Here is a 25819-nt window from a genome sequence, read left to right as displayed (position 1 = left end):
GTGAAGGGGATGAACTACTGCTGCATGTGTTTTGGACAATCAAGGATTAAATTACTGTCTCAAACATGTTAAAGCTTGCAGTGGTTATGTCATTGTTGTATGGATTTCTGGCTGTGACCCTCAAACATCAAAATGACCAATAGCCAAAATTCCAGAATCAATGCACATATATGTGTAAGTGTGGAGTCCTGTGTTTGTTTTATATTGCCAGCCAGGTGGCATTATGAAGTAGCCGGATGGGGCACTGTAATATTTTCTAAAATATATAATTTTCTGCTATCCAAAGGACAAATTAATTGCATAATCTACCATAAGTGTATTTAATGATAATTTCTACAATAAAAATTGAACATATTTAATATTCGCTAATGTTAGTTTAATTTTGGCTAAAATTTTAGCCGGGTGGTCAGTAAAATCAGATGGGTGGTGCACCCACCAAAAAGGAAAAAGGTCCTGGGGTGAACGCTGTGTTTGCATGTATGTATGTATGTATGTATGTATGTATGTGTGTGTGTATATATATATATATATATATATATAATATGTATGTGTGTGTGTGTCTTTAAATGTTGTTTGTGTTGGACGCTTAGTTTTTTAGGTTACTTTTATTTTTGTTTTCTGTTTGTAAAATGTAAGCTCATATATGACCTAAAGCTGGTAAGAAGCAGAAGTATGTATAGCGAGAAGGGAGATGTGTTCATAGCTCTTTCTTTGCTTCTGCATAACTGGCAAACCTATATACCCAAAAGGTATGATCTTATGTTATCAATAGTAAAAAAAAAAAGATGTATCAAAAGTATGAATAATTATGCACGGATATACACTGCACTTGCATGTGTTGTATTCCATGTTGCCATTCATCAATAGGCCATAGAGGTTTTACCTTAATCTTCCAAGTGAAGATCTGCTTTGCAAGTGAATATCCCTTACTACTGGTGATTATGTCAGCAGAACAACTAAATGATGGCAAGGCAAATGAAAAACAGATCCCCAGGCTTTAGCATTAAGGAAATTTGGATCTGAGCGACCTTTACAAAGGATGAAATGAAATCTTGGATGTATAATAGAGAAGCCTGGTGTCTGTTTTGCTTAATTTGATTTCTGTCTGCATGGTAATTTTAATTTGTAATCTTGACAGCAGATGTTTCTTTATCATTCAGGGAATTTTATTTCAATGTCTTTGCTGAATTGCTATAATGTCATTTTAATATCATTTAAGCCTCAGATAATTTTAAGACTAGTTAAGTGACTAAGCTTATTTGGTATAGAATGGTAAACACTATATATCAAATACAATCAGCAACATGGCTTGGGTTTGATACTGTACTAGAATTCCAAATTCATCCAAATATATATTAGCCCTGCAGAATCTGTTGGCGCTCTACAAATAACCGATAATAATAATAATAATATGCATTAAGGAGTCAAGAAGGAGCAAACAGAAAAGGGGCAATTTGGCCTCAAAGTTATTATCAAAACATTTGCTTTTTTTTTTTTTATATTTATCGTCTGGATTGACTCTTTTTATAAATCCATGGAGCATATAATATATTGGCTTTTAAAAAAAAATCTTCTATATTTATCTCTTGGATTGACTCTTTTTCTACACCCCTAGAGCATATGTATATGTGGGATGATGTGTACACATTGTGTTCAGGAATCGTCAGCAACTTCTGTTCTTCAGTCGGCTCCAGCGATATGTAAAAAGAGCTCATCTCAGTGTTAAATTTAGAAAGAAACATTAAAGGGATAGTAAAGTCAATATTAATCCTTCATAATTCAGATAAAGGCCCCCATTTATCATTCTGCATGCGTACAAGCTTCTTAAAAAGAGAATCTGCACACCTTTGAGGCCCTCTGGAGCAGCATTGGCTGCTGGAATTCAAGATTGAACAACCAGTTGCTCGAGAGCAGGGCTTGACGGTCATCACAGACAAATGAGTCTGGGTTGTCTGTGTCCATAACCTCTAAGGTTGTGGACACGTTAAGAAACAGCAAGACTGCACCGAAAAAAGCCCCAAATTGATTATCTAGCCTTATAGATAGTGGGACAAAGCATACATTTTTTAATAAAAAAACAAAAAAGCTTTCCAGTTTATTTATTTCATTAAAGACACACTTGGTATCCATTTTTGAAGTGCATACCTTGGTAGACTCAAGAATGTGGTCTTGTCTTGAGCACCATATGGCAACAATAAGTGTTGCAATATATTTTTTAAGACCTTTTCATTCCTGCGCCTATTCTAAAAAGTACAAGGTCCACAGCACCGTATTGTAGCAAACTGTATTTTATTAACACATCATCATAGGTACAAGGCAAACACAAGCGATGTTTCGGGTCACATACCCTTAATCATGCTTATTAGGCACATGTGTACATTGTTAATTATAAAGCTCTCAGTAACTCTTAAATCACTACTAATACAAATATATCTATACTCTATCCACCACCTTATGACCAAGTTTATAAAATACATTCTTTTAAAAGAAACTATATAAAATGTATTCACTACCAACTGTACAGATAGAATGCAGTACACCATTTACTTCCATACATATCCTATCTTTAATCTATAGGAACACTGTAAAATCTAATTACCTGTTGAGTCCTTTCAGAACCATGGCCTCTAATTTTTAATCCTGTAGAATTATTTTTGTTTTAACACCAGCTCTCTTCTGCCCCCTCTCCATAACTTGCCTAAATTATATATGTATAACATATTGCAAATATGTTTCTATTCAAAGATGTAATTCAGCTATGGGCATTTAAATTTTGACCGGAATGTCCCTTTAAACTAGGGACCCTTCTATAGACCATCATAGCAGCGCTTTGAAACACTTTCACTTCTGTATTACAATCCTTCAGGATATTCCAATGTCTATTAATTATTTAGGTATTTCATGAGTAAAGGTATGTGACCCGAAATGTCTCTTGTGTTAGTCTTGTACCTATGAAGATGTGTTAAAGGGACAGTCTAGTCAAAATTAAACTTTCATGATTCAGATAGGGCATGTCAATTTTTTTTATCAGCTTTATTGAAGAACCAAAAAATACAAACAGAATAACATATATACTGATCATACATTTGTTTTAACAATAATAACAATTTAAAAAAGACATCTGAGCAAAAAAGTTTTATGGCATGCAATTTTAAACAACTTTCCAATTTACTTTTATCATCAGATTTGCTCTCCTTTCTTGGTAAAACCTATGCAGGCTCATATGCTAATTTTTAAGCCCTTGAAGGCCGCCTCTTATCTCAGAGCATTGTTGATATTTTCTTACAGCTAAACAGCACTAGTTCATATGGGCTATATATATATATATATATATATAACATTGTGCTCACTCCCGTAGAGTTACCTAGGAGTCAGCACTGATTGGTTAAAATGCAAGTCTGTCAAAAGAACTGAAATAGGGGTGCAGTCTGCAGAGGCTTAGATACAAGGTAATCAAAGAGGTTAAAAGTATAATAATATAACCATGTTGGTTATATAAAACTGATGAATGTGTAATAAATGGATTATCTATCTTGCTAAACAATGAACATTCTTGAATAGACAGTCCCTTTAATAAAATATAGTTTGCTACAGTACGGTGCAGATGTAGTATTCTAGGAGTCAAGGCAACTTGGCGCCCAAAATTTGCCAAGATGGACTTGAATGAAACTGTATGAAAAGCATAAGTATACATTGGCAGTCAAATGTGGAGTGAAACACATGTTCCTCTAAATATGATGCATATTTAAATATGGCTGTTTTGGGCAAGCTTTTATATCAATGTCTATTGTCATTCATTTCATGTATTGCAGGAGACGTTTTGCCAAATTCATCTTCTCTTCTTTTTGTTGAGTGTGATGTGCACATATATGAATTACTAGCGAGTTGTCTAAGTGGAGAATGTGTCTGGTGAGTTGAGATATGGGGGAAAATGACTGATGTGCACCCCATTTTTCAAAGGGGGCAGCTGCCAAAACTATGAATGTAATCACTTAAGAGGATTATGGATGTTGGAATGCCAGTCTGGGAATATTTATTTTTTATTTATTTTGGAATTGTATATTCAGCACAATTGACTAACATTATTCAAACTGATGCCCACACCTATCAAATAATTTTATGCTTTTCATTACGTATGACTACATTCAAAAGCAGGTTAAAGAAACAATAAATCCCTTGAAATATTAATACAAATGTTTAGTTATGCATAGTAAAACAACTTTTTAGTGTAATTTAATTATTTATTTTGCCCCTTTCATGTAATTGAGTTTTAAAAATATTGTGACTTAATTCTCAGAACTGGAAAAGCACCCTGCTGACCTCTCAAGGCTAACCCTGCTACACACATGTCCCTAATTGGCTTTAGCTGATAACTGCAAAACAATATACTTCATACTAACATAATGGCCACGGCTAGCCTTGTAGTCTGCTGACTCAAACCTGGATTGGCTCCTCCAAGTAAGGCAGGTGGTGAGGGAAGTTTGACTATTAAAAAACAAATGCAGCAAGCTAAATTTGAATTTGTTTTAAAAAAGGTTAATACTTGACTGATGTGTTACTATATACAAACAGGTCTTCTAAGTATAAGGTGTTCACTGTCCCTTTAAACTCATCTTACTCTGTGGAAAATTATGTTTGTTCAACACGTCCTAGTGAAGCCAAAAAGCTAAATCTGTAACCTGCAAATGCTGTAAATCTATAGCGGCTTTACTAGAATGGACATAGGAAGATTCTTTAAATATAATTTCATTAATAATCATAAATGTATTCTCTAATATGCACAAGTTCTATACAACTGTATTAAAGGGACATTCCTGCCAAAATATTAATGCACACAGATTAATTACATCTTTGAATATAAACGTATTTGCAATATATATCTATTGGCAAAAATGCTTCTAGTAAAAGTTATCACTGTTATAGTGTTAACATGTTTCTCTGCACGCGCATTTGAAGCATAGCTAGATATTCTCAGTGCACCTGCATTTTAAATACTGCAGCTACTCAGAGTACCAGTGGGGCTTGTATCATGTCAGCAATTAACAAATCGAGTCATTAACAGATGGTACAAGCACCTTAGGCTCTCTGAGCAAGTGCTGTGTTTAAAATGCTGGGGCACGGTGCATACTTAAATACACTTTTGAAACAGCTATAGCTTTTATTAGAAGCATTTTAGCTAATACATGTATATTACAATAATGCTTCTATTCAAAACTCAAATGCATTCATGTGGATTTCAAATCTGGCTGGAATGTCCCTTTAACACAATATTTATTAGGGTTTTTGATGAGAACTCTCAACAAACATTGGAAAGAATCATGTCAGATGCAAAGTGTCTTGGGAGTGTTATTAAATAAATATTAAGTGTATATGATGAAAGAGAATATCTAAAACATGTTTTAATCTATATTTGATATAGTGCAGCACTTTAAAGTGAAGGTCAATTTAGATGAATCGGTGACCGGTTTTTAATAATCCTATTAAAAACAAGGGCACTTAAATTCATCAAAATTGACATTTCACTTGTTTTCTTCAAAAACTTACCTTTTTATCCTGACAGCCGCTCCAGCGATTCCCCCGGCCTTAGGAAGCCTCTTCTTACGTTAGAAATGACTAATCCGGCTTCCTCCAGTCACGACTTTCCCCCCCAGGGGGATCATGACCTGAGGCAACGCAGTGATTGGAGGAATCCGGATTGGTCATTTTGGACCCGCGAAGAGGGCCTGCGACAGGTGGAGGAAGCGTTGCAGCGGCTGTCAGGATTAAAAAGTACGTTTTTTAAGAAAACAAGTGTCAATTTTGATGAATTAAAGTTCCCTTGTTTTTAATAGGATTATTAAAAACCGGGCACCGATTCATCTAAATTGACCTTCACTTTAAAGCAGTAAAACCTGTCATAAAAAGACAAATTTGTTAAATAAATATGACATTTTTGATTCTAAAAAAAAAAATTCTAAAACATCCAAAACCACAACAGCTATTCTTTTAATAAAATCATCATGCTTCTAATTTTTGTTATAACTTATGTTTTTATTTCCATGGTGATGTTATTCTCAATTTATATGTAATTTTGATTAGTTTTCAATTATTATTTAGATGGATCTCCTATAGTAAAGTGTTTTTTTTTTTATCATAATAATAATCTATGTGCTTATTCTGTTCTTTTGAGTACTAAAGTACATTAATTATTTCCTGCTCTTTGCTGTTTGGGCTTCTAATCAGGGATGGACAACTGGTGGCCCATAGAGTACATGTGGCCCTCTGCACTAGTTTTTGGGGGCACCAGCTAAAAATGCAGAACCGAGAATGTGTGCCAAAGGTTTTGTGCCCCCAAGAAAAAGCAAACTAAAGATTAGTGCTTTGGGGGCTTTTGGTGGGTGGACAAACAAGGTGGCCACCAAAATCTGGATCTGTGCCACTGGACATTTTTTTAGGAAATATATTATTATCTGTGTTTTAACCCCTTAAAGACACAGCTTCAGTTTGCTCAATGGTTCCATGACTCAATTTTTTTTTTTTTTTTAGTAAAATAGTACTCTTTCAGATCCCTATTAGAAAGGAAAATGGGCCGTAAGCAAATAAAATTAAGAGATTTATGCGAGTTCATTATGATATTTTAGACATTATTTGAATTTATTAGCTGCTAAAATGTGTTAAACTATGTCTTTCTTTTATTCTATATGTAATGCTAATATTCTGTTTGTAGTGTTCTTTTTGTTCTTTAGCTCAGTTAAAAAAAACACAACATACACAATTCTTGTAAAAGTACAAGTACCAGTCATAACAGCCCTAATATTTCTTCTATATTAGCTACAGGGGACTGAACCATATTATTTGCAATAAAACATTATATTGTGCAGTTACACAGGAGGTGATAAAGGTTACAATAAAGACAATAAATGGATATACAAAATAAGATAAAAACACTAGCGGTCCCTGCTCCCTAGAGCTTGCAATCTAACCTTAAAAATAACTGCTACAAAGTAAAATATCATCTAGGTAATACACTTACTAAAATGCTATGTAGGAAGCATCTCTAAACTTTCATAAAATGTTAAGATAAAGACTGTGCTACTAATAATACAAATACTTATACTTAGTTTAATACTAAAGAATATCAGAAGCTCTAAAATTCTCCATATCTCGCAAAACAACTTCAGCCTCATACGGCCAAGTTTTAAAAACAAACAAACAACCCCCCCCCCCCCCACACACACACACACATATATAGGTGTCACAATTATTTTTTTTAATTATTGGAATAAAAATTCTACCTAGGAAGAAAAATAACTTTAAGATTATTATTTTTTTAATAGATATAAAGTTTTTTAAATACATAACATAGTAATTTTATCAAGCACACAAATATTGTTGGTTTTTCGCTCCTATTTGTTTGCATTTTAATGTAAAACTATGAATATATCAAGATTTTTTTTTAAGCAGCAAATTCAGTTTCTTCCATAAGTGTTTTGATAAAAGTGCTATGCCATAAGGCATAATATGCTGTGATAACTAATATATCAAATATGTGATATTACTGCAGCACACACAATTCTCATGTATAGCATCATATTTAAAAGGTTATTGTTTATATTTGTTTAAATGTATAAAATCTTATCTGATTTACCCTAATTTACTGTTTATAATCGTTATGGTTCTAATCATTGTTTTTTCTTTTTTATTTACTAGGTTGGTGAGCGTTTGCCTGGTGTGACCATTCAGTTTATGAATTAGCTATGACACAGCTCTGCCAAAGTTGACTATGCTGCACGCTCGTTGCTAATCGTGTTTATTCGTGCAGACATCTATGCACCCCCCACGGCTTTGCCCTGACGCTTATTCTGTTGCTCACTACAGGTGGAAATTAGACTGAAAATCAAATGGGGCAAGGTTCCTGCTTTGAATTTAAGTAACTCAGAAAAAGGATTGTACTGTCAAACAGCTGGGTGCCCAAAGGCTTATTCACACAAGAGGAACTGGGAATACGCTGTCCTATCTAAAATTGATTTTGATAAATAGATAAAAAATAATAAATAACAAAAAATATTACAAAAAATGAAAATGTGTACTTTGCAAAAAAAAAAGCACAGAGGTCAATGAATAACAGCTGCTAATATGTGGTGATGGGCTGGAAGAAAACAGGTTAGAATAAGAAAAGACAAGTTTGGGCATTCATCTGACAAATAGACTTCACTGTGCATCGGAGGAATTGGTTCGTGAAATTAATTTACTTTTTTTTCCCCATCTATATCCACTCTCTTCTCAATTTTTTTTCAAATGGCCTCAATACCATTTAAACCATAACATGGTGGTTGACCGGTTTTTGAAATAGGAGAGCTATGCCTGTTTTCATCAATTTCAGTATTGGAAATAAGCGTTTAAAGAGAATAAAATTGCACCTTCATGGGTTTTAATGTCTTTTTAAAGACAGAGAAAACAAAGGCCGACATAACAAAACAATATATAATGCAAACGTGAAAGTCCACTTTCACATCCACCTTAATCAGTGAAATATTTTTGGGGCTATTAGTTGAATCCAAATTGCACTTGAAACACAGTTTTCCTTTGTTGTGTTAGATAAAGGATACATACATTGAAAAGAGTAATGAAAAAATTGTTACTTTTTTTTTTTTTTTTAATAAGTAGAATTATCTTTATCAAATTGTAGTTGCTTAAAACAATGGATAGACGGCAGTTCTTAACATATACGTTTCTTGTTGGTTTGAATACAGTATATTACTGGATTAATCAGATTCCTGGTCAAAAGGTTTGAGTGCAAGACTTGTTTTCTTTGAGCAGTAAAACCAAAACAGCATAAGAAATGTATATGCTGTAGGGATTTTTCTATTTTTTTTCTTATACAACTGGATATGTGCAAAGGTGGGTAAAGAGAAAAGTCTGGATATAATTTTGCACAGTACATGTGCCTTCGCCCTGTGCTTTTTTATGCAAATATGTTCTGTATTGGCAGCAGAAATATCACAGAGAGTGACATTAGGTCAGAAGAGGACAAACTTTAAAGTGGTTGGAAAAAACAAAATTAAGTATGAAAGAAATCAGAATTCTCAAAGCCTTAACATACTTGAAATATAAAACCTTTACAATCCTCAAATTTCTGGAAACATGCTGATATTGCCCTCAATCAGTCCTATTCCTAACCTGAAACTGGAAATTCAGTCTGCATGAAGATTTGCATAGTAACGTATCAGGCAGGTACATCGATTTTAATCAACCTTGGAAATAATAAAACTAAAAATAGCAGGAACTATGGCAATGATTCTTCAAAGGAACCCACTAACCACACAACCTTCATGACGAGAATCCTGAGTGCTGGTCAGTTTTTTACGCCAAATTGCTACCATGTTTTTGTATGTGGATATCTGTTACTATGCATTAAGAGGAAGTGCATTGGCACCAGCCTTTTAAACCACTTAAGGTCGGTTTCAATAAGTTGAGGACCTTTGACTTAAATGAACCTAACTTGGTTGATTTACTTATTTATTATATTTTTTATACTTGGGAACTGATTTGACTTTCATTAAGCATGTACGCATCTGTGGAGCATGGACCTGTTCTTTGCAGTGATTCCAACATCTTATGCCTTTCCTGGAAAGGCAGAGTTCCAAAAAGTGAGAAGGAAAAACCTGTTTGCCGGAGACGTTACTATGAGGAAGGGTGGTTGGCTACAGGGAATGGTAGAGGAGTTGTAGGAGTGACTTTTACTTTGAGCCATTGCCGTAGAGATAGAAACACCCCACAGAGGATCAACTTCAACCTGAGGGGTCACAACAGTGAGGTAAGTGTTCCAAATGCAGGTCTACAATGGAATAAATGTCTCTTATGTTTGACTGTTTGAGGGAGCTCTTAAAACCTTAATGAATCAACTCCAAAAGATTCTATAAGGAGTGGAATGACGTTTTCCTCTGTATAGTTCTCTTTTTTGCTGAATGACTTAATTACAATTTTCTTTTTATAATTAGTATTATTAGGTCATGTAGCTGTATTGAATTTGAAATAATTAACACATCAATAGTACTGATTTTATGTTGTCCTTTCAGTTTGATCATTAAACATACAAACCACTTTTATTTATTTTTCAGAAAATCTCTCAATTTAAAGGAACATCTGGTTGTCAAATTCAAAATGTTCTATTATATTAGAACATTTAAAGTTTATAAACAAATTCTGTTTATTTACAATATATTTAAATTCTTAATAAAGGTCAAACATGTAGTTAAAGTCACACTCCTGGAACACTCCCATTCTGCTCTAGATATAGCCAGTGATTGGTGCATACAAAAATATAACTGCTCTTGATTGGCTCAACATCTCTAGCTTCACCAGGAGTGGCATAGAAGCATAACTTAGACTATGTATTTTGCCCCTTTGCATGCGGTTAAACACACAGTAAAAAAGGAATTTGTCTTAAAATAAAATAGTCTAACAAAGTCGAGCATTTTTTTTTTTTAATCAACAATACACAATTCGGTTAAACCAATGGTAATGCTTGTAGCATTTTTATGTTTAAATAGACATGTTAATGAAATAAGTGCTCTTTTTAATGATTTTAAATGATACATTATCAATTTTTGCTTCTACTATTTCCTTTCCCTCCAGAAAAGTGTGCCATTGTCTTCCATTAATGGTTAAGCGAAGTATATGTGGAAAAGTCCAGTCTTGTTGACTACATATGGGTAATCTGTCACCTGGGGATCAGAAGCAGAAAAAAAGAGCAAAGTAATTATCTTGGTTCTTTCTGACTTTTAATTACCAGTAAGGGTTTGGACAGAACTGACCACACCCTGAATTACCTGTTTAAAGGTAGCCATTCTTTTGGCCTTTCCCCAACTTCTAGTTCTGTCCACCCTACAGGTACAGGTATATAGGATTAAGAACCTCTCCTATTTGCAGCAAGATGGGAATTTGCTGTAGTTCTGGATTTCCTTCTACCGGGCTAATGTAGTGGTAGTTTTGGAGTACTACTTTTAGATTTTAGTTTAGATTTAGCAGAATGTTTGTTGTATTTTTGAGGGTGAATTAGGTCTTGACAAGAGCTTAAAACAGATCTGAAATTTTGACCAATTGTACATGCTTTGTTTTTAAGAAACATATACATAGCCTTATATACATAACTTCTTATTAAGTTTGAACAGTTAAAGCCAGATAAATATGATTTCTGGCACTGATCTTAAGGAGTCACCGTATTCTAATGGGGAGTAGAAAAAGCACACTATTTAGTGGTGAATTAAAGGAAAGCCGTGAAAATAAAGGATGAATGTGCAAAATTTTTCTTAATTAACCATTGTAATCATCAGCTTCAGCGCTAACCTAAGTGCCTCCAGCCGCCCATGGCGCAGCTCAGTTTTTCAATGAGGTGACGTTTCCACCTCTTAGCCAATATTAGCTAATTGGCTAACAGGTGGAAACATCAATTCATTGAAAAGAAACAACTGAGCTGTACCATAGTGGCCGGAGGCGCTTAGGTTAGCCCTGAAGCTGTGGTGAAATAAAGGTACTTATTCATCTTTCTTTTTTTTTTACTGATGAATGAAGGTTCGCCATTATTGTTAGTGATGGTAAATCCTAGCATTTTTTTAAACACTAGAATTTTACCATCACTTCAAGCTCACCCTTCACTGGAACTAAGGGATCTAGCCCAAACCTTTAAATACTGCCCCAGACCATTTTGTCTGCTCCACCAAACTTCACAGTAGGCACTATGAATTCTGGTAGATAATGTTTTCCTGGCATCCGCCACACCCAGATTCTTCCATCAGACTGCCAAATAGTGAAGTGTGATTCATCGCTCCAGAGTCCATTGGTAGTGTGCTTTACACCATTCCAGCCGATGCTTGACATTGTTCATTTAGATGTGATGTTTGTGTACAGCTGCTCATACATGGAAACTCATTTTCCGAAGCTCCCAATTTATTTATTCTGCTGCTGTTGTTTCCAGAGGCTGTTTGGAACTATTTAGTCAGAGATGCAACAGACGATAGACAATTTTTAAATGTTAATGCATTTCAGCACTTGGTAGCCCACTCTATGAGTTTACATTGTCTTTAGGACTGTTGCGGGGACTATTGTTTCTCCGAGATGCTTCCACTTCACTATAATAGTCCTTACAGTTGACTGGGACAGATGTAGTAGGGCAGAAATGTCATGACCGGACTCGTAACAAATGTGTCATGCTAGAAAGTGCCATGTTTAAAGTCACTGAGCTCTTCAGTACAACTCTTTGTACTACCAATGTTTGTCTATGGAGATGTCATGGCTATGTGCTGAGTTTTATGCACCTTAACATCACACAACAAAGAAGTGCCCCATGTGTGTGTCTATAAGATGGATAATCTGCAGAAGGATAGGAAATCAGGGTACTCACATTTAGCAAAAGCACCCTAATGTGCTGATAGGAGCTGATTGGTACTTCACAGCAAACATGGATGATGGGTGATGGATCGTGATTGGTAGCTGTACTTTAATTTAAAGGCTGTGTTAGCATGGCTATTTATGCCTGATGAAACAACCTCTTTACTCGCTAAGAAACGCGCGGCAGATAATACAGGGGCGCAAACCACTTATACCCCTTGTTTATACCTGTTTCTTGTCTTTTTAGCTTTTTATGATTGTTTTTATTAAAACTTTATCTAAGCTATCAACTCATGCACCTGTTATATTAAACAACTACTTCACATCTCCACCAGTACAGCGTGACGTTTGGAGTTCCTGAGTTCCTGCACACTGGGTGTCAGCAAGCTGGTATGCTGCAAAGTACCAGCTGGCTCCTATCAGCACATTGGATCATCTTAATTACTGTTGAGAATATCATTCCTGACCAGCAGGAGGAGGCAAAGAGCACCACAGAAAAAGCTGTTAAATAACACTCCCCCTACTTACAATCCCCAGTCAATCTCTTTGCTTGTATCATTTGCAAGGAGGGGTAAAGTTAGGTGTCTGATTCTTCAATCAAGAGTTTATTTTTTAAGCAGAACAAGTTTGCTCTGGTTTTCTTTGGGGTTTAGCCGTAGTCCATGTCAGTCTCTTCAGTAGAGCAAGTGGTGACTTTTAAGCATTTGAGAACTTGTGGGGTATAATCCCCACTGGGCCCCCACTGCATGTATTGCTACGGTTACTAGTGCGGCGGATATTGGTTTGATGCATTGTCTGATTCTATTCAGCAAGATACTCCTCTTGAAGAAATTCAAGATAGGATCAAGACTTTGAAGTTGGCCAATTCCTTTATTGCAGATGCTTCTCTACAAGTCATCAAGTTGGTAGCTAAAATGTCTGGTTTTGACATTTTAGCTCACAGAGCTTTATGGTTAAAATCCTGGTCTGCAGATGTGTCCTCTAAGTCTAAGCTTTTGTCTATTCCTTACAAGGGTAAGACCTTGTTTGGGCCAGATATAGAGATATACATATATATATATATTTTGATTATTATATTGATTGTCTATCCAAACATGAGGTTATTGTTTAGTATATTAGGAATCTTTTTAACAAAATCATGAGATCCATAGATTGTTTAATATTATCTATTGAATATAATTTAGGGTTTTTGTGATTATATATGACAGATCATTATAGATGCAGACTATATATGAATCTTTATCAAATGTGAAACATGTACCGCAAACAAAGGGTTAAAATGCTGGGAGCCAGCCCTTCAGAGGGAGACTCTCAGGTGTTTGTTATTTCCAATTGCTTAATTGGTTTTATTGGTAAGGTTGGTGTTGTATATATAAGAGTTATGATCAGTATGTATTATATGCCTGACGAAACAGCGTTGGTGCTGAGAAACGTGTTGCATGTTTACAAGGAGGGATACTTTATGCCCTACCTGTTGGTTCCTACTTTTTTATTGTTTTAATAAATTAAATTTTTTAACCTTATTGGAACCTCTACTGATCTTTTTATACACCAACCATCATTTACTTACTACCCTATTGGGAATTGGATTTGCTTGGTGTGGAAATCCCTGTGTGCTTCCTTGCCTCCTGCATGTGGGGTTGTTCCTGTGATCCAGCTCCAAGGATTCAAAGTAAATGTTCCTGTATACACGTAGGAAATTCAGCAAGCTGGGTTGCTGTGATTACCCAGTACGTGCCTGATAGCACTGTATGAGTGCTATAACAAAATGTGAGTACCCTGTTGTGGATATACATAAATCTTTTTTTCGTTCGACTGGTACACACAAGCGCCTCTCTTTTTCTTTAATTTTTCCTTCTAGACGGCATTCCATCTTGATGTGAGGAGAAAGCAGCTCTACTGATCTTCTTTGCTGGATGGATCCTACATTACTTCTCTGATTTGGATCTACCACTGGGACTTTGTGCCTTAAGAGAGACTTTTTGTTTCTATATATATATTTCTTTCATGTAATTAACAAGAGTCCATGAGCTAGTGACGTATGGGATATACATTCCTACCAGGAGGGGCAAAGTTTCCCAAACCTTAAAATGCCTATAAATACACCCCTCACCACACCCACAAATCAGTTTTACAAACTTTGCCTCCAAGGGAGGTGGTGAAGTAAGTTTGTGCTAGATTCTACGTTGATATGCGCTCCGCAGCAAGTTGGAGCCCGGTTTTCCTCTCAGCGTGCAGTGAATGTCAGAGGGATGTGAGGAGAGTATTGCCTATTGAATGCAGTGATCTCCTTCTACGGGGTCTATTTCATAAGGTTCTCTGTTATCGGTCGTAGAGATTCATCTCTTACCTCCCTTTTCAGATCGACGATATACTCTTATATTTACCATTTCCTCTACTGATTCTCGTTTCAGTACTGGTTTGGCTTTCTACAAACATGTAGATGAGTGTCCTGGGGTAAGTAAGTCTTATTTTCTGTGACACTCTAAGCTATGGTTGGGCACTTTATTTATAAAGTTCTAAATATATGTATTCAAACATTTATTTGCCTTGACTCAGAATGTTCAACTTTCCTTATTTCCAGACAGTCAGTTTCATATTTGGGATTATGCTTTAAATTATCATATTTTTTCTTACCTCAAAAATTTGACTTTTTTCCCTGTGGGCTGTTAGGCTCGCGGGGGGCTGAAAATGCTTCATTTTATTGCGTCATTCTTGGCGCTGACTTTTTTGGCGCAAAAATTCTTTTCCGTTTCCGGCGTCATACGTGTCGCCGGAAGTTGCGTCATTTTTGACGTTATTTTGCGCCAAAAATGTCGGCGTTCCGGATGTGGCGTCATTTTTGGCGCCGAAAGCATTTAGGCGCCAAATAATGTGGGCGTCTTATTTGGCGCCAAAAAATATGGGCGTCGCTTTTGTCTCCACATTATTTCAGTCTCATTTTTCATTTGCTTCTGGTTGCTAGAAGCTTGATGTTTGGCATTTTTTTCCCATTCCTGAAACTGTCTTATAAGGAATTTGATCTATTTTGCTTTATATGTTGTTTTTTCTCTTACATATTGCAAGATGTCTCACGTTGCATCTGAGCCAGAAGATACTACAGGAAAACCACTGCCTGCTGGATCTACCAAAGCTAAGTGTATCTGCTGTAAACTTTTGGTAGCTATTCCTCCAGCTGTTGTTTGTAATAATTGTCATGACAAACTTGTTAAAGCAGATAATATTTCCTTTAGTGATGTACCATTGCCTGTTGCAGTTCCCTCAACATCTAAGGTGCAGAATGTTCCTGATAACATAAGAGATTTTGTTTCTGAATCCATAAAGAAGGCTTTGTCTGTTATTTCTCCTTCTAGTAAACGTAAAAAGTCTTTTAAATCTTCTCTCTCTACAGATGAATTTTTAAATGAACACCATCATTCTGATTCTTTGGACTCTTCTGGTTCAGAGGATTCTGTCTCAGAGATTGATGCTGATAAATCTTCATATTTATTTAAGATGGAATTTATTCGCTCTTTACTTAAAGAAGTATTAATTGCTTTAGAAATAGAGGATTCTAGTCCTCTTGATACTAATTCTATACGTTTGGATAAGGTTTTTAAAGCTCCTGCGGTTATTCCAGAAGTCTTTCCTGTTCCTAATGCTATTTCTGCAGTAATTGCTAAGGAATGGGATAAATTGGGTAATTCATTTACTCCTTCTAAACGTTTTAAGCAATTATATCCTGTTCCGTCTGACAGGTTAGAATTTTGGGACAAAATCCCTAAAGTTGATGGGGCTATTTCTACCCTTGCTAAACGTACTACCATTCCTACGTCAGATGGTACCTCGTTTAAGGATCCTTTAGATAGAAAAATTGAATCTTTTCTAAGAAAAGCTTATCTATGTTCAGGTAATCTTCTTAGACCTGCTATATCATTGGCTGATGTTGCTGCAGCTTCAACTTTTTGGTTGGAAACTCTAGCGCAACAAGTAACAAATCGTGATTCTCATGATATTATTATTCTCCAGCATGCTAATAATTTCATCTGTGATGCCATTTTTGATATTATTAGAGTTGATGTTAGATTTATGTCTCTGGCTATCTTAGCCAGAAGAGCTTTATGGCTTAAGACTTGGAATGCTGATATGGCTTCTAAATCAACTCTACTTTCCATTTCTTTCCAGGGAAACAAATTATTTGGTTCTCAGTTGGATTCTATTATTTCAACTGTTACTGGTGGGAAAGGAACTTTTTTACCACAGGATAAAAAGTCTAAAGGTAAAAACAGGCTAACAATCGTTTTCGTTCCTTTCGTTTCAACAAAGAACAAAAGTCTGATCCTTCGTCCTCAGGAGCAGTTTCAGTTTGGAAACCATCTCCAGTCTGGAATAAATCCAAGCCTGCTAGAAAGGCAAAGCCTGCTTCTAAGTTCACATGAAGGTACGGCCCTCATTCCAGTTCAGCTGGTAGGGGGCAGGTTACGTTTTTTCAAAGAAATTTGGATCAATTCTGTTCACAATCTTTGGATTCAGAACATTGTTTCAGAAGGGTACAGAATTGGTTTCAAGATGAGACCTCCTGCAAAGAGATTTTTTCTTTCCCATGTCCCAGTAAATCCAGTGAAAGCTCAAGCATTTCTGAATTGTGTTTCAGATCTAGAGTTGGCTGGAGTAATTATGCCAGTTCCAGTTCCGGAACAGGGGATGGGGTTTTATTCAAATCTCTTCATTGTACCAAAGAAGGAGAATTCCTTCAGACCAGTTCTGGATCTAAAATTATTGAATCGTTATGTAAGGATACCAACGTTCAAGATGGTAACTGTAAGGACTATATTGCCTTTTGTTCAGCAAGGGAATTTTATGTCCACAATAGATTTACAGGATGCATATCTGCATATTCCGATTCATCCAGATCATTATCAGTTCCTGAGATTCTCTTTTCTAGACAAGCATTACCAATTTGTGGCTCTACCGTTTGGCCTTGCTACAGCTCCAAGAATTTTCACAAAGATTCTCGGTGCCCTGCTGTCTGTAATCAGAGAACAGGGTATTGTGGTATTTCCTTATTTGGACGATATCTTGGTACTTGCTCCGTCTTTACATTTAGCAGAGTCTCATACAAATCGACTTGTGTTGTTTCTTCAAGATCATGGTTGGAGGATCAATTTACCAAAAAGTTCTTTGATTCCTCAAACAAGGGTAACCTTTCTGGGTTTCCAGATAGATTCAGTGTCCATGACTTTGTCTTTAACAGACAAGAGACGTCTAAAATTGATTACAGCCTGTCGAAACCTTCAGTCTCAATCATTCCCTTCGGTAGCCTTATGCATGGAAATTCTAGGTCTTATGACTGCTGCATCGGACGCGATCCCCTTTGCTCGTTTTCACATGCGACCTCTTCAGCTCTGTATGCTGAACCAATGGTGCAGGGATTACACGAAGATATATCAATTAATATCTTTAAAACCGATTGTTCGGCACTCTCTAACGTGGTGGACAGATCACCATCGTTTAATTCAGGGGGCTTCTTTTGTTCTTCCGACCTGGACTGTAATTTCAACAGATGCAAGTCTCACAGGTTGGGGAGCTGTGTGGGGATCTCTGACGGCACAAGGAGTTTGGGAATCTCAGGAGGTGAGATTACCGATCAATATCTTGGAACTCCGTGCAGTTTTCAGAGCTCTTCAGTTTTGGCCTCTTCTGAAGAGAGAATCGTTCATTTGTTTTCAGACAGACAATGTCACAACTGTGGCATACATCAATCATCAAGGAGGGACTCACAGTCCTCTGGCTATGAAAGAAGTATCTCGAATTTTGGTTTGGGCGGAATCCAGCTCCTGTCTAATCTCTGCGGTTCATATCCCAGGTGTAGACAATTGGGAAGCGGATTATCTCAGTCGCCAAACGTTGCATCCGGGCGAATGGTCTCTTCACCCAGAGGTATTTCTTCAGATTGTTCAATTGTGGGGGCTCCCAGAGATAGATCTGATGGCCTCTCATCTAAACAAGAAACTTCCCAGGTATCTGTCCAGATCCCGGGATCCTCAGGCGGAGGCAGTGGATGCATTATCACTTCCTTGGAAGTATCATCCTGCCTATATCTTTCCGCCTCTAGTTCTTCTTCCAAGAGTAATCTCCAAGATTCTGAGGGAATGCTCGTTTGTTCTGCTAATAGCTCCGGCATGGCCTCACAGGTTTTGGTATGCGGATCTTGTCCGGATGGCATCTTGCCAGCCATGGACTCTTCCGTTAAGACCAGACCTTCTGTCACAAGGTCCTTTTTTCCATCCGGATCTGAAATCCTTAAATTTAAAGGTATGGAGATTGAACGCTTGATTCTTGGTCATAGAGGTTTCTCTGACTCCGTGATTAATACTATGTTACAGGCTCGTAAATCTGTATCTCGAGAGATATATTATAGAGTCTGGAAGACTTATATTTCTTGGTGTCTTTCTCATCATTTTTCTTGGCATTTTTTTTTTAGAATACCGAGAATTTTACAGTTTCTTCAGGATGGTTTAGATAAGGGTTGTCCGCAAGTTCTTTGAAAGGACAAATCTCCGCTCTTTCTGTTCTTTTTCACAGAAAGATTGCTATTCTTCCTGATATTCATTGTTTTGTACAAGCTTTGGTTCGTATAAAACCTGTCATTAAGTCAATTTCTCCTCCTTGGAGTTTGAATTTGGTTCTGGGAGCTCTTCAAGCTCCTCCGTTTGAACCTATGCATTCATTGGACATTAAATTACTTTCTTGGAAAGTTTTGTTCCTTTTGGCCATCTCTTCTGCTAGAAGAGTTTCTGAATTATCTGCTCTTTCGTGTGAGTCTCCTTTTCTGATTTTTCATCAGGATAAGGCGGTGTTGCGAACTTCTTTTGAATTTTTACCTAAAGTTGTGAATTCAACAACATTAGTAGAGAAATTGTGGTTCCTTCATTATGTCCTAATCCTAAGAATTCTAAGGAGAAATCATTGCATTCTTTGGATGTTGTTAGAGCTTTGAAATATTATGTTGAAGCTACGAAATCTTTCCGTAAGACTTCTAGTCTATTTGTTATCTTTTCCGGTTCTAGGAAAGGCCAGAAAGCTTCTGCCATTTCTTTGGCATCTTGGTTGAAATCTTTAATTCATCTTGCCTATGTTGAGTCGGGTAAAATTCCGCCTCAAAGAATTACAGCTCATTCTACTAGGTCAGTTATCTACTTCCTGGGCGTTTAGGAATGAAGCTGTCGGTTGACCAGATCTGCAAAGCAGCAACTTGGTCCTCTTTGCATACTTTTACTAAATTCTACCATTTTGATGTATTTTCTTCTTCTGAAGCAGTTTTTGGTAGAAAAGTTCTTCAGGCAGCGGTTTCAGTTTGAATCTTCTGCTTATGTTTTTTGTTAAACTTTATTTTGGGTGTGGATTATTTTCAGCAGGAATTGGCTGTCTTTATTTTATCCCTCCCTCTCTAGTGACTCTTGTGTGGAAAGATCCACATCTTGGGTAGTCATTATCCCATACGTCACTAGCTCATGGACTCTTGTTAATTACATGAAAGAAAACATAATTTATGTAAGAACTTACCTGATAAATTCATTTCTTTCATATTAACAAGAGTCCATGAGGCCCACCCTTTTTTGTGGTGGTTATGATTTTTTTGTATAAAGCACAATTATTCCAATTCCTTATTTTATATGCTTCGCACTTTTTTTCTTATCACCCCACTTCTTGGCTATTCGTTAAACTGATTTGTGGGTGTGGTGAGGGGTGTATTTATAGGCATTTTAAGGTTTGGGAAACTTTGCCCCTCCTGGTAGGAATGTATATCCCATACGTCACTAGCTCATGGACTCTTGTTAATATGAAAGAAATGAATTTATCAGGTAAGTTCTTACATAAATTATGTTTTTTTACTAGTATATTGTTTTATTATATATATTTGGTATTTTCTTATTTTTTATTTTAGGCATATATACACATATATTTAAATTGACTATCTGTTTTTTTTTTATCATTTCTTTTATTGTGTGTATATATGTGATTACATTTTATACCATTTTTTATTATTTTTGATTATATGGTTTACAATTGTATCTGTTGCCCTTGATATAGTGTGCCCCCTATCAGGATCTCTATAGTGAGATTCTATCCCACTTGTTTCGGCCATGTTTGGCTGAGATTATTTCTGATGTTACGGGAGGGAAGGGGAATTCTCTTTCTGAGGATAAAAAAAAATAAACAGAAGGGTTGGCAGAGTAATTTTCATTCCTTTCGTAACGTCTCTGGTAAATCTTCCTCTTCTTCCTCCAAGCAGGAACATTCTAAGCCATCTTGGAAGTCAAATCAGTCTTGGAATAAGGGGAAGCAGTTCAGGAAGCCTGTTGCTGACTCACAATCAGCATGAAGGGTCTGCCACTGATCTGGGAATGGATCTTATGGGGGGCAGACTCTCTTTCTTCGCTCAAGCTTGGGTTCGAGATGTTCAGGATCCCTGGGTGATAGATATCGTGTCCCAGGGTTACAAACTGGAGTTAGAGCATTTTCCTCCCAGAGGCAGGTTTCTTCTCTCCATGTTATCTGTAAACCAGATAAAAGGAGAGGCGTTCTTACGTTGTGTTCAGAATCTTTCCGACATGGGAGTGATAGTTCCTGTTCTGGTTCAGGAAAAGGGTATGGGTTTTTATTCCAATCTCTTTGTCGTTCCCAAAAAGGTGGGAACTTTCAGACCCTATTTTAGATCTCAAGAGTGTAAGCAAGTTTCTCAGGGTTCCGACTTTAAAGATGGAAACTATTCGTTCTATTCTTCCTTTGGTTCAGAAAGGTCAGTTCATAACCACAGTGGATTTAAAGATGCAATATTTGCAATATTCCTATTCACAGGGATCATCACAGGTTCCTAAGATTTGCATTTCTAGACAAACATTTTCAGATTGTAGCTCTTCCTTTTGGTCTGGCGACAGCTCCCAGAGTTTTTTCAAAGGTCCTGGGAGCATTGGTTGGTGGGTGCTTCGATTGAAGGGTGTTGAAGTGGCTCCTTTCCTTTTCTGGATGACATTCTAGTTAAGGCTCCATCTTTTCAACTAGCAAGCTCCCACATGGAGTTGTTGTTGTCTTTTCTGCGCTCCCACGGTTGGAAGGTGAATTTAGGAAAAAAGTTCCTTAATTCCGGCTACAAGAGTGGTATTTTTGGGGACCATTATAGATTCTCTAGAGATTCATTTTTTTTCTGACAGAAGCAAGAAAGTCAAAGATTTTCAATACGTGTCTTGCTCTTCTGTCCCTTCCTCGGCCGTCAGTGGCTCAGTGCATGGAGGTTATTGGTCTGATGGTTTCAGTCATGGACATTATTCCGTTTGCTCGGTTCCATCTCAGACCTCTGCAGTTATGCTTGCTCAGGCAGTGGAACGGGGATTATGCAGATCTATCTCCAAAGATTAATCTAGATCAGATATCCAGAGATTCTCTTCCATGGTGGTTGTCTCAGGATCTTCTCTCTCAGGGAACTTGCTTTCGCAGACCTGCCTGGGTGATTGTAACTACGGATGCCAGTTTGCTGGGCTGGGGTACTGTCTGGAGTTCATTAAGGGCTCAGGGTCTATGGACTCGGGAGGAGTCGGTTCTTCCAATAAATATTTTGGAACTGAGAGCAATTTTCAATGCTCTTCTAGCCTGGCCTCAGCTAGCTTCAACCCAGTTTATCAGGTTTCAGTCGGACAACATAACGTCAGTGGCTTACATCAATCATCAGGGAGGAACTCGGAGTTCCTTGGCATGACAGAGGTAGCCAAGATTATTCAGTGGGCGGAGATTCACAACTGTTGTTTGTCTGCTATCCATATTCCAGGGGTGGACATTTGGGAAGCGGATTTTCTGAGCAGACAGACTTTTCATCTGGGGGAGTGGGAACTTCATCCAGAAGTATTTTCCAGCTTAATTCTCAGTTGGGGGCAGCCGGAGTTGGATCTCATGGCATCTCGTCAGAATGCCATGCTCCCGAGGTAAGGGTCGAGGTTAAAGGATCCTCAGGCTGTTCTCATAGATGCTCTGGCAGTTCCTAGGACTTTCAGTCTGGCATATGTGTTCCCTCCGTTTGCTCTTTTTCTCGGGTCATTGCTCGGGTCAAACAAGAAGAGGGCATTGGTGATTCTCTTTGCTCCGGTGTGGCCTTGCAGAATCTGGTTTGCAGATCCGGTGGAGATTGTCTTCACCCTTCCACCTTGGCATCTTCCATTAAGGAAGGACCTGCTTCTGTAGGGTCCCTTCCTTCATCCAAATCTCGTTTCTCTGAAGCTGACTGTTTGGAGATTAAACGATTGATTCTTTCTAAGCGTGGTTTATGGAGTCAGTCATTGAGACTATGATTCAGGCTCGTAAGCCTGTGACTAGGAAGATTTGTTATAAGATTTGGCGTAAATATTTGTATTGGTGTGAATCCAAAGGCTACTCATGGAGTTGTTAGGATTCCTAGGATTTTGTCTTTTCTCCAGGAGGGTTTGGAGAAATGTTTATCTGCTAGTACCCTGAAGGTTCAAATTTCGGCTTTATCTATTTTATTGCACAAGCGCCTGGCGGATGTGCCAGATGTTCATTCTTTTTGTCAGGCCTTGGTTAGAATTCAGCCTGTGTTTAAGTCTACTACTCTATCTTGGAGTCTTAATTTGGTTCTTAGAGTCCTTCAACAGGCTGTGTTTGAACCTATGCATTCTTTGGATATTAAGATGTTATCTTGGAAGGTTTTGTTTCTGGTGGCTATTTCTTCGGCTCAAAGAGTTTCGGAGTTTTCAGCCTTACAGTATGAATCGCCTTTTCTTATTTTTCACTCTGATAAGGTAGTTCTGTGTACTGCCTTGGGTTTTCTTCCTCTTCCCAAGGTTGTTTCTCATAAGAATATTAATCAAGAGATTGTTGTTCCTTCTTTGTGTCCTAATCCTTTTTCTCATAAGAAGCGTTTGTTGCACAACCTGGATGTGGTTCGTGCATTGAAATATTATTTGCAGGCGACTAAGGATTTTCGCCAGTCTTCTTCTTTATTTGTTGTCTTTTCTGGGATGCGTAAGGGTAAGAAATCTACGGCTACTTCTCTTTCTTGTTGGTTGAGGAGTGTTATTCGCTTGACATATGAGACTGCTGGTCAGCAGCCTCCTGAGAGAATCACGGCTCATTCCACGAGAGTTGTTTCATCTTTCAAAAATGGAGCTTCTATAGATCAGCTTTGCAAGGCTGCAACTTGGTCAACTTTGCATACTTTTTCTAAATTTTACAAATTTGATACTTTTGCTTCAGCAGAGGCTTCTTTTGGGAGAAAGGTTCTTCAAGCAGTGGTGCCTTCTGTTTAGTTAACTGTCTTGTCCCTCCCTTATCATCTGTGTCCTCTAGCTTGGGTAATGGTTCCCAACAGTAATTAAGATGATCTGTGGACTCACCGTGTCATTAGAAAGAAAACATAATTTATTCTTACCTGATATATTTATTTATTTCTTGACACGGTGAGTCCACGGCCCGCCCTGTTTTTCAGTCAGTTTGCTTTTCTATAAACTTCAGGCACCTCTGCATCTTAGATTACTTCCTTTCTCCTTTTCCTTTGGTCGAATGACTGGGGATTGTGGGTAGGGGGAGTGGTATTTAACAGCTTTTGCTGTGGTGCTCTTTGCCTCCTCCTGCTGGTCAGGAGTGATATTCCCAACTGTAATTAAGATGATCCATGGACTCACCGTGTCAATAAATAAATTAATTTATCAGGTAAGAATAAATTATGTTTTTGCCAAATGTGAGCACCCTGATTTCCTCTCCTTCTGCTCATTACCAATCTTCTAGTCACACACATGGGGCACTTCTGTGTAATATTTTCTAATATTATATAATTTTCAGTTATCCAAAGCATAAATTATTTGCATAATTTAACATAAATTAATTTAATGATAATTTGTGCAATAAAAACTGAATTTTTTTAATGCTGGCTAATTTTAGCTTAATATTGGCTAAAATTTTAGCCGGGGGATTAGTAAAATCAGCAGGGTGGTGCTCCCGCTAAAAATGTCCTGGGGAGATTACTATATATGTATGTATGCAGTGTGTTCTCCCCAGAACCTTTTTAATGGGTGCACTACCCAGCTTACATTTTAGTCAATATTAAGCTAACATTGAAAAACAATTTTCAATGTTTATTATGTGAATTATCATTAAATACATATATATTAAATTATGCAATTTATTTGTGCTTTGGCTAGCAGAATATATGTACGTGTGTGTGTGTGTGTGTGTATATATACATATATATATATATATATATCGTTTCCAGCTCTCACTCCTTATGAGTAAAATAATGCTGCACTCACCGGTCATTTGTATACACTAAAGAAACATTTTTCTACAAGACCGGTGAGTGCAGCATTATTTTACTCATAAGGAGTGAGAGCTGGAAACGATATGTATTGTGTATGCAGCACCACGGCAATTAGTAGACTGTGTTTGATGGATTGCACCTTATTTTGAATCTGAATATATATATATATATATATATATATACACAGTATATATATAAAAATATATATGTGTGTGTGTGTGTATGTTTTTTTTGTTTTTTTTTAATATAATTTTTTATTGAGGATTTTCAAACAGTACAACAGATGGTGATAGTCACAAGTGTTACACTTTTAGACACGGAAACAAATAAAATACATGAACAAGTTATGTTGAAATTAGTGATTGAAAAAGTAAGTGACACGAGCTTCTGAATCCTCCATTTTGTGATAATAATAGCTTATTAGGGTGACTACTGAGCTGACCACATGTGGGTCGTATGATCATGGAAATAAAACATATATGGTAGTCTCTAGAAAGGCCCCTCCTGGACCTTATGATGAATATATATAAGGGGGGGGTAGTCAGCGGGCAAAAAGCCGCTCTGAGATGAGTAAGGGGAAAAGGGAGGAGTGGGAGGGCGGAGCCAGTTACAAAGTTATACAAGAGAATACTTTTAAACCTCTAAGAAGATAAGAATAATAATGATAGTATATTGTTGTAACCTTAATGAAGCTGTTCTGTAAGTCTGTGGCGAGAGAGAAGGACATTAGTTGCATATGTTTAGCCTGATGCATCTTGAGCAGATCTTATGCTGTAATATGGTGATGAGTTGGAATCACTCTATGCGAGAAACGCTAGCTAGGGTTATATAAACTCAAACCAAATGGACTATCTCACATCAGTTAGTTAGCTACCATGGTGAAACATGTCCTGAAGCTAGATATGTACCTATCAGACTATCCCTACTGGTTAGTAGCATGAGTGATTGAGAGTGTAGACAAGTAACGGGTTATACTCCTCAAACTGGGAAGCAGTGTGTAGGGATATTCTTGTTCATACATCTGTGGTAAAAGAGAGGCTCAAAATGGAGTAAAACTTATGGAAATGGGTGACCGACAAGATGAAATCTAAATTGTAATGATAAGGTCTACTACTACACATGAGGTAGCAGAATGTCATGTAAGCT

At 37.1% G+C, this 25819-nt stretch overlaps 1 protein-coding gene across 2 annotated transcripts in view; it reads left to right on the top strand.

The window, feature by feature from the left end:
- The window catches only part of TULP4 (TUB like protein 4), a 574485-nt gene that overhangs the window by 121359 nt on the left and 427307 nt on the right, over positions 1 to 25819 (top strand). For both annotated transcript variants that reach the window (XM_053710846.1, XM_053710845.1), the window contains exon 2: positions 7690 to 9796. In XM_053710846.1, the coding sequence (XP_053566821.1) occupies positions 9545 to 9796 (252 nt within the window). In that variant the 5' untranslated portion in view covers positions 7690 to 9544. The remainder of the gene's footprint in view (positions 1 to 7689; positions 9797 to 25819) is intronic.

The sequence above is a fragment of the Bombina bombina genome, chromosome 4, assembly GCF_027579735.1.
Source record: "Bombina bombina isolate aBomBom1 chromosome 4, aBomBom1.pri, whole genome shotgun sequence".
Taxonomy (NCBI): domain Eukaryota; kingdom Metazoa; phylum Chordata; class Amphibia; order Anura; family Bombinatoridae; genus Bombina; species Bombina bombina.
Note: the sequence above shows the minus strand (reverse complement) of the source record. Positions and strands in the feature narration are given on the sequence as shown.